General features: G+C 49.1%; 1 protein-coding gene across 1 annotated transcript in view; it reads left to right on the top strand.

The window, feature by feature from the left end:
- Window positions 1–2,987: 2,987 nt before the first annotated feature.
- LOC115937588 (glutamate receptor ionotropic, delta-1-like) overlaps window positions 2,988–19,015 on the top strand; it is a 20,242-nt gene continuing 4,214 nt past the window's right edge. Inside the window, exons 1-2 of the mRNA XM_081823966.1 lie at window positions 2,988–3,190; window positions 9,286–9,526. Coding sequence (XP_081680092.1) covers window positions 3,003–3,190; window positions 9,286–9,526 — 429 coding nt within the window. The 5' untranslated portion in view covers window positions 2,988–3,002. The remainder of the gene's footprint in view (window positions 3,191–9,285; window positions 9,527–19,015) is intronic.

The following is a 19,015-nucleotide window of genomic DNA, read 5'->3' on the forward strand; positions in this document are numbered from 1 at the left end:
TCTATCCATCTTTTGGCATATTACATTTCACATGTCTACAGAACAGTAATAATACTATATCCATCTTATGGCTTTCCACTACTTTGCTTTTGTATATATATGCTTCTGCATTTACATATATTTCTGTATATACATATATTTCTGTATATATGTGTACACACACACACACATGCACACGCACGCACACACACCAAGCTTTGTGGGTAGGCAGCACAGAATAAGAAGGTGGATAGGGGCCCATGGAAAACTGTTTCTGACCACAAGAGGGAGAAGCATATCTTAGAATTTTGGAGGGGCTGTGTGGAGCTCATTCTACATGGGGACAAGAGGGTCTATATCAGGGGACATAACCATGATGGATGGGGTGTTTGGGCTCCTTATAGCTGGCATCTGAAATGTTCCTGAGAACACAGCCAGACCGAAGGCTTCTGTGTCCTATAGGGTCTGTGACCCACCAGGAAGATGGGGAGACATCTGCAAGGTCCAGAAAGTTTCCCTGGGAAGCCTAGGGAAGGTTATGGTGCTGCATTTTACCCAATATGGGGCTAAGAGGAGGATGTAGGAAGCTCTGGGATGCTGAGGAAGTGAGGCAGGGGTGTGGGGAAGGGAGGTTATTTCATAAAGACGGAGATGCCACTGCAGCTGGAGCTTCCGTATTGGCCCACATGCAAGATGGGGCACTTCGGCCTCTCCAGGTCTCCCTGTTCGGGCACTGTCTGGTAGATTCGGGACCAGCCACATGCTTCTTGAAGCAGACATAGGAAATATAATGGTACATTTAGTCCCTGTTTACAAATGGGGAGATTGAATGTCTCGGGTCACTCAGCAGCTCAAGAAAGAGAACCACTGTCCCCTCTTTTCTTGACTGCCTTCCTGGTTAGCAGGGGTTTGCAGCTGAGACATCGTTAGCATCTTCTCAGCTTAGGCCAGTGAGACGCTAAATGCTTCCTTCATGCAACTGCACTCACCTGTCACTGAGCCCAAAATGGAGCCACCCACGCTTGTGGCTTGAAGGAAGCAAAGTGCCCCCATAGAATGGCCATGCCAGGCTCTTGTCAGAGTCAGTTTCCACTCAGTTGAGTCCAGCTTATTTCCTTTTCCTTCTTGGAACATCACTTGAAAGGTAGAAACGAACCTGATCTTAATTCTTCCTTCAACATGACATGCCCTTTTGAAATCGTACAAATAACAATGTCTGATTGTCATGTTGAATTGCAAGCATGGATGTGAAATGCTCCAAAGTCAGACCAAAGCAAAATATTAGGTCGGAAGTCAACATTTTGCTGAGGAACTCGGCTACAAAGAGTTTGAAAATTTATATCTTTTCATGAGAAAACTTGTTTGCCATCAGGAAAAGATTTCAAAGACTGTTATATTCCCATGCGGAGGGAGAGAGATGAGTGTAATTTTGCAACCAGGGTCAAAGTCCTTTAGGGACTTCTGAAACAGGCTTGGCCAAGGAATGAGGCTTTGATGTCATATTCGGATTGCTCCCTGAGGTGAGAGTCCACGGGTGGCATGGGTGCGTGGGTCAATTCTTACAAGCTCCTTGGGCAAAACCGTGTGACTGGCTAGGAGCAGCCTCTTCCTGCCAGGGGGATGCCACACTCTACCCACAAATCCTTTTGATGGAAAACTTTTGAAGAGAAAATGAGCCGTTTGGGCCCATGGGCACTTTGGGTCCTGAAAGAAGTAAAATGTTGACTACCTTCATCTAAGCAACTATGGCACTCTGTGGAAAGTCACAGTGAACATGAAGACTGAGGAGAGATCAGAGAGAGAGATCAGAAGAGAAGATGCGAGAGATCAGAACAATGCCCATGAAGACATGGCAAAGCTTCTACCTTGCCATCGTGGCCTCATGTCCACCATGCTTTAGCCCTGCCACCAAGCCCAGACCCAGGCCTTCCAGCACCTAGTGTGAGCTGTGGGAGGGGGGAAGAGTGGCAAAGAAGCATCTGTGTGCTCACTGTACAATTAAAACCAGGCACTTGGCTACATTAAGAACATTATGCTCTATTTTAAGCCGGTCAAGTGACAATGTCTAGTTTGCATCTCCTTCCAAGAAGCAAAGCAGCTCACCTTTCTTCTGAGTGCCCAAACTCCAGGCTAAGTCAGAATTAAGGCTCAGGATAAAATAGAAGGTCTGCTGTGGATGGGTGTGATGGAGTGGGACTTCAGTGTGATCACGGCAGATTCCTGATGGGATAATCTGCAGCCATTGCATTGATATAGAAACCTGCTCCTGTGTGTAAGGGTGTGTATGTGTGTGCTCGTGCACTCCCGCATACATGTATGCTTGTGTGCCTTTGTGTCTGCACATGCATGCATATATGTGTGCATATAAAAATGTGTGTATGCATGTGTGTATGTGTACATGTTTGTATGCATGGGGACACTCTTGTGTGGACAGTGAAAGGCGAGTGGCAGAAACGCAGCCTGGCACTGTAATAATCAGGACCCTGTCCTTGATGGGTTCTTCCCTGTGCATAGCAAGTTTGTGACTTCATTATTATTAAGTCATGGCCACTCGGGGTCACTAAACCTAGGGCCACCTTCCACATTCATCCTAAGCAGGGTTCAGTTGGGTTCTAAGTAGAAATACTAAATGGGGACTATTATGCTCTCCTCCCCAAATCTCTGATCAGAAAACCTCAATTCTCCGGGTCAGCCTTTCTGCACTTTCCAGGGTGAGCCTGGTAATCTGAGAACTAGGTCCCTGCCACTGTGAGCAGGAGGCTAGCTGGAGAGCCCACCTGCCGCTCTCCTTCCCCACCTCTCTGTGTGACGGGAGCTGCCCTGGAGCCTACTGGAGGCGGCATCGTGGCCTTTTACGTCTAAGCACAGTGGGTGGCATCAGCCGGCGGGGGGAATTTGTCACCAGAAAATAAGAGGAGAGCTTGCGGTGCTGGCTGGCAGGCAGGGGGCCATGGAGGAGGGTCCTGCACATCCCACCATTGCAGTACTCACAGCCGAAAACTGATGCAGACGTGCCTGACTTCATGGTGCTTTTGGTCTTTCAGGCAAAGAAGGGGAACTACGCCTTTCTGTGGGATGTGGCGGTGGTGGAGTACGCAGCCCTAACGGACGACGACTGCTCTGTGACTGTCATTGGCAATAGCGTGAGCAGCAAGGGCTACGGCATCGCCCTACAACATGGCAGCCCCTACAGGGACCTTTTCTCCCAGAGGTAAGCACCACCAGCCGGGTTGGGGGAGGTTGGCTTGGAGGATAGCCTTCTTTTAGGTGACGAGAGCCCACACAAACTTGTTTCTTCGTCACGTCTCCTCAGCCCTGACTGTGTGCCAGCATGCACAGCTCCCCCCACCCCATCTAGTCCCGCGCCAGCCCGGGGTAAAGAAGAGCAAGTATGTGGTCCCTTCCCATGAAGGTGCACAGTCTCGGTAGGAGCTGTGACGTGGGCAGGGGAGCTGGCATGGGGCAGTTGGTACAATGGAGAGGATTTTCTAGAGGTGGAGGAGGGCAGAGGAAAGCAGCTGACCAGCCCCCCACCCCCTTGCCCCGGCAGGCCAGGGGGCACTTTCCAGAGGAAGTGACACCTGAGGCCTAAAGGATGAGTAGGAGTTAGCCAGATAGGCCCAGTTATTGAAAACTAAGTGAATAATTAATTGGATCTAACAAGGACCCGATAAGTACTTATTATTATAAGTAATAGAACTTCTGACATTGGCTTTTGTGGGAAAAGTCAATGTGGGAAGAGTCAATGTGGAGTCTTGAAAAGAAGTGTGGTCAGAGAAGCTGACCCTGTCGTCATGGGCACATGGGCTGAGGAGGCCGATGCTATCTGCTGGGGCAGGCAAGAGACCTGCCTTCCACTGCAGAGTAGACAGTGGCTCATGACCTGCCTCCTCCTCATCCTCCCCAGATCAGCTTCCTGTTAATTAATACTAGCAAATGGTAGGTGTAGGGTCTGGGGAAGTGGGGAGGAGGACTGTATAGGGGTGGGTATTCTAGCCTAAGCAAAGGTACATGGATACCCTCCACTAGAAATGTGTCTAGTGTGTATTGGCCTTTTTAGTTTCCCATGTAATTTGCTGGTGGGAGTCCATCCCTGGTTGAGCCCATTCTTCTCAGGATACTGGGGCATTATCCAGTTTCCAAGTGCGCAGTCTGAATACCTGGCCAACTTCCTTATGAAAAATAGTCTGTCAGACCCCACTGTTTCTGCCAGAGAAACTTACCTTAGTCTTTGACTAGGTGTCTCGGCCTTACCAGATAAGGTAGAAGTGAGGAGCGTGGGTTAGCTCAGTGGCCTTTTCCCAGTAGCCAGCCTGCTACCTGGGGCTCCCCTTCCCAAGGACGTCTGTGCCTTAGGCCCACCACTCACACATGTCTGTGAGGTGACATCCTGGTGAGTGAAGACGGCAGGACTGAGGAGCCCAGAGAGGAATCCCTAAGGACAGGCTCTGCCTTGGTCCACCAAAATCCAAAATGGCAGAAGTGTCCAAGTGAAAAAGCTGGCATGGTACCCAGGCTTAGGGGCAATACCAGTTGCCTGGTAAACACAGGCATCCCATCAGTAAGGATAATCCATTTGGGGGGTCGAGAGTGGTTAGAGAAACTTCGTTCAAGTTTTCTCATGAAAAGATATAAATTTTCAGTGGCTTGTTTGCAAAACTCAGAAAAGGGGTAGAACTAATTAAGTTAAATGAGGCTTTTGGTTTTCTTTTCTAGAATTTAATCAAGTATACATTCTGTGCCTCCCTTTGCTCCCTGGAGCAGAGAGACGACCAGGGAGAAGCAGGGGGAGAGTTTTATCAACTGTTCCAATTAAAAGCATGAGGAAGGAATGACTTCTCTCCAGGATGTGTAATATATTGGTGTTCTTGAGGTGTACCCCCAGTTGGTTTTCTGAGATGAGAAGCTCAGGGCATTCCACACACCATCAACCTGTGAGCACCTTTCTGGAACAGATGGTGGAGCTGGTGGGGCCAATGCAGCAGCAGCACTAATGTACCCCAAAACAGCAGTCGTGGAAGCACAGGGTCCCCAGTGAGGGAAGCTTAGGGTCCCCACATACTTGGACTGTCCAGAGATCTCCCAAAGTCCGCTGACGTGATTGTTGGCACACTGGAGAGAGGAAGGAGCTTGCTTCCCAGCTGGATTGTTCAGGGGGTCAGGGCAATAGCAGGCTCAAACCAGATCGGGGGAAACCTAAGGATATTCAACCCAGAGCAGGAGATGAGCGGGAAGAGGGTGGTTGCTCACTTTCAATGTTGTAGGGCTTGCTGGGTGCAGAAGTAATCCCATGTCCTTTGTGTGGCCCTAGATGGCAGTGGACCAGGACCAGTGTGGGGGTGTGGGGTCCCAAAATTCAGGCTTGCCCTGGAACAGGCCTGTTCATTATCTATCAATTTGCTGACCCTGAGGTTCTACTCAAAATTTCTCACAATAGAGACTCTGTTGGCTGCTCCCCCAACCTGAGGAGTGACCATAAACAGAAGTGCCTAGTCCAATTTCCTGGTTATTCTGGTTATTACTCTTAGCTTTCATGAGAAGGCTGTGTGCTCTATGACTCTAAGTAAATGTCCCCAGTGGGCTGTGCCGGTCTCCAGAATTATCATCAGCTGGCTCTATGTTGCAGCCCCTCTTGAGCTGGAAGTATCCCTCCTCCCCCACCTGGGCAGATGGGTCTCTACTTGGAGGGAACACTCAGACCTTGGGTTGCCAACTTACTGTGGCCAGTGGTTCTTTCAGAGGCTCTGTTGTATGGTGCATACAGAACCGTGAGCTGGCCCTAGCTGGGGCATGCCTGAGAGCAAGAAGGGGGCAGATCCAGAAAGTAATGCTCCATGCCATTTACAGAAAAAAGGTCTTATATAAATAGATCCCAGTCTTATCTGGAACTGCTGTGACTTTCTTTCCCTTAGTCCTGGGAATTAAGCTATTTCCTTGAATACAGATACGTTCCCTTGCTTTGGCAGAGGACAGGATCTATAGGCTACACCTTATAAGTGTGTATGATAGGGGTTGAGTGCTATAGCCTGTTTGTGGACCATGGCCTGCAAGCAGGCATTCAATAAATGTTTAACAACTTAATAGCCATTTATGGAGCACCTACTGTGTAGTAAGCTCCACAACTATTGACCAAAGGAAAGCACCTGCAATCATATCTGTCTGGGAAAATAGAACGACTGGCTTCAGGAAGTGGCTATTATCTACTCCAGCTTATTCATAAGCAGGAGTGTAGATTATTCTGGTGTGCATTAGTTTAGCCTCGTTCTAAGACTCATTTGGTGCCCGTGACTTGTTTTATCTTTCCTATGTTGCTTACATATTTAAATTTTCCTTTTGATTTGTTTTTTATTTTATTCTATGTTTTCCTATAAATTGCCTTCCATTCTTCCTGGGATAATATCAGGCATAAAAACGCATACAGTTAAAAGGAGCAGGAAGAAGGCAAGCATCAGCAGAACTTAGCAGCCTGCCTAATGCTGCAGTCAATGAGCAGAGGAGTAGAGGAATCAGACCCTACAGCCATGCTCTGGCCAGAGTCTCGTGGGCCCCTAGACCAGAACATAACTCTCCGAGAGCAGGCTAACTGCACTTACCAGCCTGATGTTCTGGAAAGAGCATGGGTCAGCATGACCCAGCTCTGAAGAGCAGCCTTGCTACTTTCTGATTGCTACCGTGGGCCAGTCATCTAGATGTTCAGCCTCAGGTCTTCAAGACATAAAACTGACATTATAAGAACTACTTTACAGGCTGTTAGGAGGATTGAAACAGTGGAAAATGACCAGTCCCTACTGTGGTCTCCATGAAAGGCAGTGCAGGTCAATACAGGACAGGATAGGGCTGTTGGTCAACATGGGCGTCAGGCCATGCCACTGGAACCAGCTTTTAGGGAGCTCTGATTACTTGCCAGATCTTGAGCTCAGGGGTGGCCATGTGTCCCCTCTTTTCATTTTGTCACAATAACTCTGTGGTAGGAGTTACCATAATCTCCGATTTTAGTAATAAGAACGCTGAAGTGGAGAGGTTTCCTGACATGGCTAGGTAATGGCAGGTCTGGGTTCGGACTGATGTCCCTCAGAACAGCATCTGCGCCAATACACACAAAGCTCTGCGGTCTCTCCTTGGCGAGCCAGGAGTCCACCCACAAGGCTTCCCACAGCCCTGAGATCCTGCATACCCAGCCCTGGGGTTCCTCTAACTGTCAGGAGGCCCAGCTTCCTCGGACCTGCCAACAGAGACTTAGAAAATGGCCTTTCAATATGAGCCGGTGGACAGATTCCCTAACATGTCCAGAGCCACACAGAAATAGTGGGACACTGCAGCTGCCCAGTTAATCACAGGATGTGCCATGTGAGAGGTCTGTGGCCCTCAGTGGCATACCGAGCCCAAGCCCAAGCTGCACAAATGCACACGTCAATCACAAATTTGTCTCAGTGACCAAGCCCCTATGTGCCCTGCGGCATTTTAAGTCTTTTGTGCCGACTTGTGTCCTTGGCACTTAACAGACATTATCTCATTATCTCACCATGACCATTTTAGTTTAGATTAGTTTTCACGATTCAGTTAATACATTCATTCGTATATTGACGCAACAAACATTCACTGATGGCCCAAGCTGGGCCGCCACTGTGCTTGCTCGGGAGAAACCATGGAGAGTAACACACAACCCCTGTCCTGAAGGATTTACTCACCTGGTAGGGTCGTGGGTCTGTCTTGCGACGATGAGACAGCCAAGGTTAACAGGGGGCAAGTCCCTTGTCCCGTGACACTCAGCTGAGATCTGGGGAGGCCATGCGATGCTGGGCCTGTGATGCTGACAGGTCAGAGGACCCCCTCTGGACTGTCACCTCCCCTCTCCACCACTCTCAGCTCATGCATGGTCACAGCGCTCAGCCTCAGCCTGTAGTCCCAGCTGGCCTGCAATGCAGGTCCAGGGCAGAGACTGCTCAACTGGCCAGTTGGAAGTGAGCTTCTCCTGGCTCTAACGAACCACTGCTCTTGAAGTGTGCACACCTGGAGGACTCAGAGCTGTCACCGCAGGTGTAATCACCTGGCTATATCACCGTGAACCCGGCTGGAAGAGTACCATCTTCCCCAAAAGGAAAAGCTTGGGTATGAGGAGCCTGGGGATTACCAGTTACTACTAGCTCACTGTCTAGACCCCTGGATTACAGAGGGAGTCCTTCAAATACCACAACAAAGGAAAACCACCATCCAGACACCTACATGGGGAATACGGGAGCAGCGCGGGTTGCCCCACCTTGGCGAAGAGGATGGAATCCAGATTCCTCTCACACCCTCTCTGAGCCCACATTCTCAGCTCTTCCTGCTTTACTGTCTTCATCTCCCACCATCCTCCTCCTCCTCCCCGCACCCCTCAGACTTACAGCACCAGTAGCTGAGACCAGACTTTCAAGCATGGCTGTAGTCTCTCCTCATTGAATGCCATCCCTGCCAACCACAAAGTGACTTTGGCAAGATGCCTTACCTCCCTGTGCCTCCATTTCCTTCTCTGTAAAAATGGAAAAATGGAAGGAACCATCTCAAAGGGTTGACATGAGAATTAAACACTACCTTTCAAGCGCTTAGGCTATATCCTGGCACCTAGAATGTGCTAGACAAGTGTGAGCTATTTGGTGACTAACCTTCCTTCAGGTGTGTGCTCACCGTCCCCTCCTTGATGAGGTCCTCCCTGGATGCCCCAGTCTGGACCACCCTCCCCGTGCACCATTTCTTAGCACCTCTATCTTCATATCATAGTATTGATCACAGCCTCTGTCTCTATATTATTGTTTCAAAATCCATGTATGTGTCTCTGGACCTCACCCACAGCAGTGTGAACATCGTACATAGCACAAGGCAGATACTCCTCAAGGCAAATGAATGAATGAATGATTTGGTGAATCCTAGTCGGAGAGACTTACATTGTGGTTACTGAAGTTTGAAAGAAAGCATTTTTGTAAGTCCGTGATCTGAGTGTTGCCTCATCCAGTTCTGTATTTTGCCCCTGATCCCATGTGAAGGGTCCTTATGTGCTTTGCTATTGAACTTTATCCATGGGCAACCAGACAGGGTGGGAGGGAGCACTGAGGCTTTTAAAGAGGAGAGAGACAAAACCCGATGTGTGCCGTGGGAAGAGCACTCTGCCTGCAGAGTGGAGAATGGGTTAGGGAAGGGGCCAGCTGGGGCAGAAGAAGAGCTGCCATGGCTCAACGTTGGCTGGGGGAGGGCCAGCATGCTGGGGAAGGGACCAGGGTCCCCAGGACCATGCCGAGGAGGCCAGGGGCTCACATGGGTGGTATCTTGCAGGATCCTGGAGCTGCAGGACACCGGGGACCTCGATGTGCTCAAGCAGAAGTGGTGGCCACACATGGGCCGCTGTGACCTCACCAGCCCTGCCAGTGCCCAGGCCAACGGCAAATCCCTCAAGCTGCACAGCTTCGCTGGGGTCTTCTGCATCCTGGCCATTGGCCTCCTCCTCGCCTGCCTGGTGGCCGCCCTGGAGCTGTGGTGGAACAGCAACCGGTGCCACCAGGAGACCCCCAAAGAGGTCTGTGCCCCACGTCCTGCTTCCCCTTTCTGCAGCCTGGAGGCAGGAGAATCCCATGGGCAGGGGTTTCATCCACTTACTATTTACCGGAGTCACTTGTGTGCACACAGCCATGTTTTATGCGGGGGGGTTGGGGGGTGGGTGGGTAGGATGGTGGTGTTGTTTCAGTTCGATTTTAAAGCAAGAGAACAAATGGAGGGGATGTTTTGATGCTTGAACGGAGGGCCAAGGCACCAGCCGTGGCCACTAAAGTCCTGTATTTATCTATAGAGCGGGTACAGCATGAGCAGCGCCAGAGAGCCCTTCCCTACCCTGCCCCGCCCATGTGCCTCCCTGACCTGGAGAGAACAACTGTAGGGTAAGAGAGGAGACCTCCTTCCTTCCTGGTTCTCTTGGCTTTCACAGCAAGGGCCACAGGGCTCTGCTCTTCCAGCATGCAAGTAGGGACTGGCCCCTGCCTCTCCCAGCCTCCCTTCCTCCCTTTCCTCCCTCGTCTTCATAGGGCCCAGCCTGTGCACACCCAGCACAGGGAGCACTGAGGCTTTGTCCGGACTCCGGGTCCTGGCACACTTCCTGCCTTATGTGTGCTGACCATGAGCTGATTCTGCCCATGACACTTCCTTCCATTGGGTTTGCTCTTCTTCAAGCTCATTTTGTTTGTTTGTTTTATATGAAGGCTTCACTGAGGCAGCCTGGAGTCAATTCCCCAAGGAGGGTGGCACGGAGGGCCACTTGGCCGTTTGATATTCTGCCAGCAGAACCCTGCACACAGGCACGGAGGCATAAGCCCAGCCATAAGCCCACATGGTAGGGCTGCCACTGTGTGCTACATAGACCTCAGCTGCTTCTGAACGATCATCAGCAGATCATGTCAGTAACAAATAGGTGTAAAGTTCAAAGAGGCAGCAAGGTAACCAACCCCAAATCCGAAGAGGCAGCGTCGCCATGGCCACCATCTCTGCAGCCTAGAGAGACTGGTTGGCCACAGCCCATAAATCAGTCTGTCATGGAGCCCTTGGCCGGGTGGGGGTGGGGACAGACTCTCCATTCAGCGGGCTCTCTGCCATCGCGCTGAGCTTTTGCTAGAAGGACCTTGCCGTTTGACTCAGTGTGTTGGAAATGTTCTGGGGGCATCCATCTTCCTCTTCTGCCTTCTCTGTACCTCCCTGCAAGGAAGTGCCAAATCTGGGTCTCCCACAGCCTCCTCCTTCTCCTTTTCACCCCTGGGCCACAGGAGAGAAGGAGGGGTGAGACTTAAGGGAAAGCCACTGAAAGGAATGGTTAATGGTTCTGCTTGAACTTTTGGTACTGGAAATTTTGTTGTTTTTTTTTTTTTGTGAAAAAGTCATGGGGAGGACCTGTGAATTATTCTGATGAGTAGCTTTAAGGAAAGGCCACATATATGTCCCGTTACCAGCCTGCTTCTCACTGCCCAAGGCCATATGTACAGAAACATCAGAGTACACCCAGGGTAGGGTGGCCCTGGAGCTACTCCCAGTGGGACCAGAGAGGACCAGATCCCATTGCGTCCACTCTCCATGTTGTTGGATTTGGGTTTGGGTTTGGTTTTTCTCCAAACCCCATCAGCCATAGCCTGATTTCCTCTGTGCAAATGCCCTTGGGTCAGGGGAGCAGGAGAGGCTCTCTGGGTGGGTGAGCATCTCACCATCATGGAGGCGCTGACCTGGGATGGCATGGGCAGAGAGGGTGCCCAGGCTCAGCCTTCCAGAATGTCCCTTGTGAGCCAGTTGCAGAGAGGCCATTCTTCTCTGCATTGGGCATCCTCATCTGCTTCCAGTCATCATGTCCCTTCACATCCCGTTTAGTGTTTAGTGACAAGCCTAACCTGGGCAGCCCAGAATGAATGATCAGAGTGTGTGTGTGTGTGTGTATGTGTGTGTGTGAGAGAGAGACAGAGACAGAGACAGAGAGACAGAAAGAGATAAAAGGACAGGCATTGGGATAGATTGTTGGAGAGACATAGAAGGCAGAGGTAAAAGAGAGAAACGTAGAGAAAAGACCAGGAGACCAAGGAATGACCTAGCTACAAGGAACAGCTCTCTTCTTGCCAGTAAAGCATCCCACCTTCTCTTCTGGTTTCTGCATAAGCCCAGGATCTCAGGCACAAGAGGAGAGGATGAAATACATTGGTCCTACCTAGAAAACGTGGAAATTTCTGCCTCTGCCACCAACCTGCTTCCAGGTAGGAATGAGGACCAATGAAGAGGCATAGTAGCCACCTTTCCTCCAGCTCCTTCTGGTGTTGCTAAGAAGGGCTGCATGGTAGGAGATATCCCCTCTTTTTCCTATTTTTATGGGTTTCTGATTTTTTTTTAAGATTTTATTTATTTATTTGACAGAGAGAGAGAGAGGGAACACAAGCAGGGGGAGTAGGAGAGGAAGAAGCAGGCTTCCCGCTGAGCAGGGAGCCCAATGAGGGGCTCGATCCCAGGACTCTGGGATCATGACCTGAGCCAAAGGCAGACACTTAATGACTGAGCCACCCAGGCACCCCAGTTTCTGATTTTCAAATGAAATTTCTCCCTCCCTCTTCTTCTTCCTTTCATAAATATGCCTGTGGGGTCATAGCCCGTGTCCTCAGGGATCTTGCCTCCTCAGGGGCAGATGTGGCAGAGAGGTTGACCAAAGCAGTCCTTATTGATCAGGACCATTCTCAAGTGAGCAGAGGGTACCATGGATGTACTAAAGGGCACCCAGCCCAGCCTGGGTGTGGGGGGAACACAGGGGGCAGGGGTAATTGTTAGTGAAGAGTTCTTGGGGCTTGGAGTGTTAGAAGTCAGTGTTGAAGAGTTGGTACAGATCTTAGAGCTGGAGGTGAGATCGGAAGTTTTGGCAGGGTGAACAGCATGGAGGTAAATAGTCCTCACCCCCTCCTCCCCCGCCTGGAGCTCTGGGGGCTGGAGTGTCAGCATCAGCATCAGCAAGGGGATGTGAGTGGAGGAGGCTGGACCAGGGAGCAGGGGCTTCCTCTGAGGGACTTTGGTACCAGGCCAAGTGGTTGGGAACTTCATCACATAGGGAATAGGAAGCAGGAAGGGGTTGACACAACAGGATAATAGAAGCCTTCCACAAATAATAATGGTATTTAATCCAGAACCACTTTGTGGTACTGGTTGCCTGTGTTTTATGGAGCAACATTTGCAATTAGGTGCAAGTGTCTGGTTAATCTTAGAATGCTTCATTTTGGGGCATTGGCCATATTTCTTAAGAGCCAGAAAGCTGTCTTTGGGTGTCGGTCTAGTTGTGTTTGATGGCTTGTGCTGAGATGTCTTCAGACTTTAGACACCTACTTGAGGAAGAATAGTAATGTGCATTCAACCCCTTAATATTCATGTGGATTTGGGCTCATATTTTTTCTAAGGAATCCGACTATTATGTAGTTACCCAGTGCAGGTGAGCGCAGCAGGCTCTGTGCTTGCAGTAAAGAGCCACCCCCTTGATTTATGGGGGAAGGCATTGCTCGGAGAATAAAATATTAATGAAATAAAGATGAGAGCTGCACAAATGGGAGGTGACATGGAGAGTGAGGGATGAATCATCTGTCGCTGGGCTGGGGGCTGGGGGCTCGGAATGCTTGTGCTGCCTGCCTTGCCTGCCCTCCCCCAGGCCCTGCCTCCACGGCAGACAGGAGCCGACGGAGGTTGGGGTGGCCGGACAGCCACACAGACTAGCAGCCAGTGGGCGAGCTGCTTTCTGTGGAAGATTTGTTCCGAGGGACACTCCCTTTGGCTCCATGCCCTTCTCTGCCTCCACTCCTCTGATGCTTCTTCAACTCCATGGAGAGATTTTTCTCTCCTGTACCTACCCCTCTTCCTTTATGCCAACCTCACAGTGTTGCCCTGAGGTTCAACGAAGGAAGGTATGGAAAGGGCCATAAACAGCACCTACCCACGGGACGTGCTGAGTGAATGGCAGCCCAGGCGCTACTCCCTCCCAAGGACCTTGTGCTGGGCAGTCACGGGCATGGGGAAGACAAGTCACATCTTATGGCACCTTGTCTGTGCCAGGAAAAGTACACAGTGTCTTCTTACCTGTCCTGATTCTCTTCAAGAACAGTGGAGGAAGGCATCCTTCGCCCTGGAAAAAGGATACAGAAGTGGCCGGGACAGAACTGGAATACAAATGATGTGTCTGCCCCTGGGCCTTCCATGCGGTGTGTGCAGGTGCAGGGGTTCCTACCTACCATTTTCCGGAGGATTTGGGGGATGAAAGGTGTAAGCTGGGCTTTTTCTGGAGCCAGGATCCTGGTTCCTAGCTAGGCGTTGACATCCTCTGAACCCCAGTTTCTCTCTTCTGCTGAAAACCGAGCCTGGCCCAATGGCTACATTGCCGATATCAGACCTCTTAGCATGAGGGTGAAGATAGTGACTGTACGTTGCAGCCTTTACTCCAGGGCCTTCCAGGAGGAAGGCAGTGAATGCTTATCATACCCCAGTGTGGACCTCACAACCGGTTCAGACACCACTCCCCTCTATAAAACCTCCCCTGCTCACCTCCATGGGCTGCCTGCCCTCCCTGTGTATATGCATTCAAGCAGGCTGTGATTCCAAATTGCTGAGAATGGTTTACCTGCCTGTCCCTGCTTGGAGTCTGCTGGCGCTTCTCCACCTCTGCATTCCCATCAATTAGCCCAGTGTCTGGACAGCGGGGCCGGTGATGGATCTAACTGAAGTATTGAGTACCTTCTGTATTCCAGGGACCAAGATGGATGCTTTACCAAGAACATTAGCTCATCTGGTAGTAGGAGCTCTAAAGTGTTTATTGAATGAATGAACCAGTCTGGGCTCCTATAAAGAAAACGTTATTTATGTTAAATTGTTGTGTAATCACTGCAGCTGGATCAATGGCTTTCAATTCTGGCTGCACATCAGAGGTGATTAATCCTGGAGCTTTTTAGAAATACAGATGCTTGGGTTCCATTCCCCAAAGGGTAGTATTGGGTAGCTCTGGACAACTCTAATTTCTAAGAGCTCCACACACGCTTCTGATATCCTGCCAAGGATGAAAACCACTGGTCTACACCATCCTTCCAAGGGGAAATTGGGAACATACAGCCTGGCATAGTGGAAAAGAGCCCAGGTTTTGGAGCCAGGCAGATGTGGACTCTGATCCTGACGCTCTACTTACCATGCAGTTGTGTGTGACCTTGAGCAGATCTCTTCACACCCCTTGGATACCTGCTACTACCACCTATGCTAGAAGGTGTTCATTAACTCTCTCCTCTTTTCGCTTCCCTTACAAAATGTATGACTGAGCCTACCGGAACTCTTTCTCATGATGCTCTGAAAACTGCCCAGCATCTCCTGAGACCACTTCATTAACTGTTGAACTATGCTCTTACCCAACCACTAGTCTCAGACCTCCAGCCCAGCCCTTTGGGGCTGGGCAAGTCTTTGAAGCAGTTCTAAAGAACATCATACTGATGGTATTTCTCCCAGCTGTTGGGTCTCATTTACAACCCAGTTGGTCTCAGTGGTAATGGGAGAACACTTCTACAACCATCCCAGTCAGGTGTGAAGTCCCTCATCCTATTTTTGTTCCATCCCAACTTAAAGTAAAAGCCGTTGGACACTAAACAAAGTCTGTTCTAACGAGTCCCATGTGTAACCGGCTGTTACATAGATGATAGTTTAGTTAATTACCGTTTTCCAGTACACTGAATTATTTCCACATTGGTGAACAGCGGCTTAATTACAGAACTTTATCTCTCTGCAAGACAATGCCTGGGAGAAGGTCCCCAGTCACCTCTGTTGGTGCATCTGTCATCATGTTTAATATGAGGGGAGAAACACAGAATTCAGCCAGATTCATGGATAAATGCAGTCTGTGAATTTTATGTCATATTCAGGGATGTTTGACTAGGTCAGTTACCTACAGTAAATTAATGAAGACAGCAGCAAGTTTCCATGCGGTTGAACACCAAAAACTTGAGATAATGAGGATGTAAACTGATGTAGTTCACATAAAAAAGTCCGTTATTTGAATTTGCATAACATAATAGAATGTCCCATTTTGTCTAAAATACAGATAATTATTCAAATCACTCCTGCCTCTTTCCTTGAGCAGGTGGATTATTTCTGCCTCCTCGTTCCTTGGCCGGGGCCACGGGAAATGACTTCGTGTGTGCTAAATCTGTGGCCCCAGGTGACCCACGATTATGCTTCCGGTCTTTACCACACAACGTGGTTTTCTCCAGTTCTCTGCACTTCGGCTCTGACCCCTAGACGTCTGTGGAAGCAGGCAGCTGAGGGACGTCGTGGCAGACTCAGAGCCAGACTGCATGTGTTTTCAGGGGGGCGAGGCATTTTCTTTAGTTGTCCTCATTTTGTTTTCTGGTTAAACAGTCAAATATGGGCAGCTCGCGATGGCACCTTGTTCCTCTAGAGTTTGTGTTGGAGCTACCAGCGGTCATAAAATTTGAATAGAATGAGGTCCCGCTGGTGCGGAGAGCGTGAATTACTTGACTGCCATTTGGGGTGGGAAGGTCTCCCTGGAAAGTCTGTTCAGTTGGTGCGGACATTTGCTCTGGGTCCTGACGTGGAGCGGTTACGGGCTTATGACTGACCTCAACTGGAAGCCGATACCCACCGCACAGCTTTATAGTCCTTGGAGCTGCTTCATTTGTCCTTAACTTGAGGCACGAGAAAAATTATTTGGATTTAGGAGACTATTCAAGCTCTTTCCTCCAAAAATACTGATTCTGGGGTAATTGGGCTGTGTCCACACCTACACTCTGGGCTGGCTTTTATTCTAGATGCTTTGGTATTACCAGACCAAGTCCTCACAGCTGTGATGATTATGCCAGATCGGTGCCTATAGCCAACCACTTTGAGAATCCTACTCTCTGAACCTTTTCTCCCTCGTACCTCTCTGGTGAACGATTTCATCTCAGAGACCTCTTTTGCTCACATTTTTCTTCAGAGGATTTGGGGTGGTTGGTCTTCCCCCAAAGCTCTCCTTCTGTTTTGTGTCTGTGGCATTAGGAAGAGAGGTCCTTTCACTTGGTCCCCACTCAACTCTCTGCCTCCCTATGGCCTATTTGGGCAGGAAGTTCCCCTTTCTCTTTCTCTAGACCCCAGCAAAATGGGGAGCATCTCCTGAATACTTTTCTGAGAAAAGGGGTCATGTCCTTTCTTCTAACCAGCAGAGTGAACAGGGCTGGGACTAAGATGCTTGCCTTCCACTCTGAATTAGTCCACTCCTAAACTTGACTTCTTTCGATCCCCAAAAGGATCCTTAAAGCCCTGGAAAGAACATCTAAAGGGGGAAAAGGTGAGATTGTGTAATAACCAGTTCTTCTCATTATCCCAAGTCCAGTGGCCATCGGTTTTCCTTCGATGGAAACTGAAGGCTCTGCCAACAGGGACACCCGGCTCATCCAACCTTCTACGAGCTTTGCTATCTGCAAAGAGAAGGGAGGGTTATATTATTAAACCCCAAAAGTGTCTGAAATTCTCTCAACTTCTCCAGCTTCCAGGATCTCTGATACTTGTCTTGTGTCCTTCCCATATTTTGAAATGAAAATAACCGATAGATACAGATATTTATCAACATAGCCGTGGCACTGACTTTGGCCAATGCAGATGAAAAAGCCGTATCAGCAGTTTATCTGGGGCACATAGCAACCACAAGAAGTCTGGAGAAGCAGGATGGGTGGTGGGCAGGAGTCAGGCTTGTCCAATCTCTTGCTGAGGGGCAAGAGATAGGAGGACAGTCATGGAGCAGAAAGTTTGTTGAAGTTCTACTGCTGTATTGGAAGGACAATCAATTCTTTTCTGTCTCTTTTTATCTCTTTGTTCAGGATTCAGATTCAGTCCTATTGTCCTTACTTGCATCTTAGCTACAGGTGGGCAGGGCACCTGCAACCTGTTATCCAGTGAGAAAGAAGTAATTCCCCAAAGCACACAAACCATGGTCTTCTTAGGAAGAGATAATTGATGCATTGTGGCCTCAAAACAGCCAGAGACTAATATAGCAATTAAAAAAAAAAAACTATTAAAAAGAGTTTCATATGCAAAAATAAAAACAAAGCAGATAAAACACAGAAAAAGGCAAGGTTGCACAGAGCTGGATCAATATGCTGTAAGGTAATTAAGAGAACTTGAATTTGGCGTCTTGTATTTTTTACCGACTTAAAAGAGTCTGTGAAAGTGCATGCATCACATTTAGTCAGGCTAAGTAAAGGCCTGGTACTCTCCAGCCACTTTCTCCAGTGTCACCCACGACACTTGCCACCCACAACACTTGCCACCCAGAGGCGTCCTCAACTTGGAGCTGGTTTTCCAGCATCAGCGAGCTGAGCTCTGCTGTGGGGGGGCTTCAGATCTCTGGAATGTCGGCTCTGCCCATGGGGCTCTGCCAGTGATTTCCGATGTTCCCATCTGGGACACAGAGCCATGCCCCATAGTATCCTCCATCCTCAAATCAGTTGGCTTTCTTATTCTCAGCTTTGCTCTTGGCCCAGGATGAGTTCTTTACTGTCCTGTGGGGGTTGTTAGTTTTCTTTTTCTGGGAAAGGTTCTGGGAAAGATGGCAGGTGACCCACAGAAGTCAACCTCTGTCTGCAGTCATGAACTCGGCAAAGGTGTGGACAGAGCAGTGGCCCTGCCTTCTCCACGCCAGGGGGCACTGGGAACAAGGAGTAAACTGCAGAGGCAACTTCCTTGCTCGAGGAGGGCTGGGTTGAGACTTCATGGGGGTTAACCACTCATGAGAGAGGGGTGTTCATGCCAGCTACTCAGGGTGGCCTCTTCCTGGGAAAAATCCTCTCCCACCAGCCTCCTAGGAGCTCAGAGCATCCACTGGAATGGCCCTTAGATTTGTATGGTTCCTTCTTTTTTCTTTTGAAAGTGCATTCAGGGCTTCTACATGGTGTGGTATTTCTTTTTTTTTTTTTTTTTCATTATATGTATTTTTATTTTTAAATTTACATTCAGTACAATTCACTTTTTTTTTTGGGGGGGGTATACAGTACTAAAAGCCTTGACAAATGCTTAGGGTTATGTAATCGCCAACATAATCAAGATAGGGTTCTACCAGACAAACAAGCTTCTTCATGCTGCCTCTTTGGAGTCACAACCCCCTTCCTTCCTTTAGGCCCTGATGAGCACTGATTTGTTCTTTGTCCCTATGGTTTTTTCTTTTCCAGAATGTCAAATAAATGGAATCATATGATAGGTGGGCTTTTCAGTCTGGCTTCTTCCGCTTAGCCTCATATACCCACTTGCTGCAAGTGTCCATAGTTCATTCCTTTTTTTTTTTTAATTTTTTTTATTCTTATATTATCCCCATACATTGCATCATTAGTTTTAGATGTAGTGTTCCATGATTCATTGTTTGTGCATAACACCCAGTGCTCCATGCAGAATGTGCCTCCTCAATACCCATCACCAGGCTAACCCATCCTCCCACCCCCTCCCCTCTAGAACCCTCAGTTTGTTTTTCAGAGTCCATTGTCTCTCATGGTTC

The sequence above is a fragment of the Leptonychotes weddellii genome, chromosome 6 (assembly GCF_054177405.1).
Source record: "Leptonychotes weddellii isolate Sample4059 chromosome 6, ASM5417740v2, whole genome shotgun sequence".
NCBI classification, from domain to species: domain Eukaryota; kingdom Metazoa; phylum Chordata; class Mammalia; order Carnivora; family Phocidae; genus Leptonychotes; species Leptonychotes weddellii.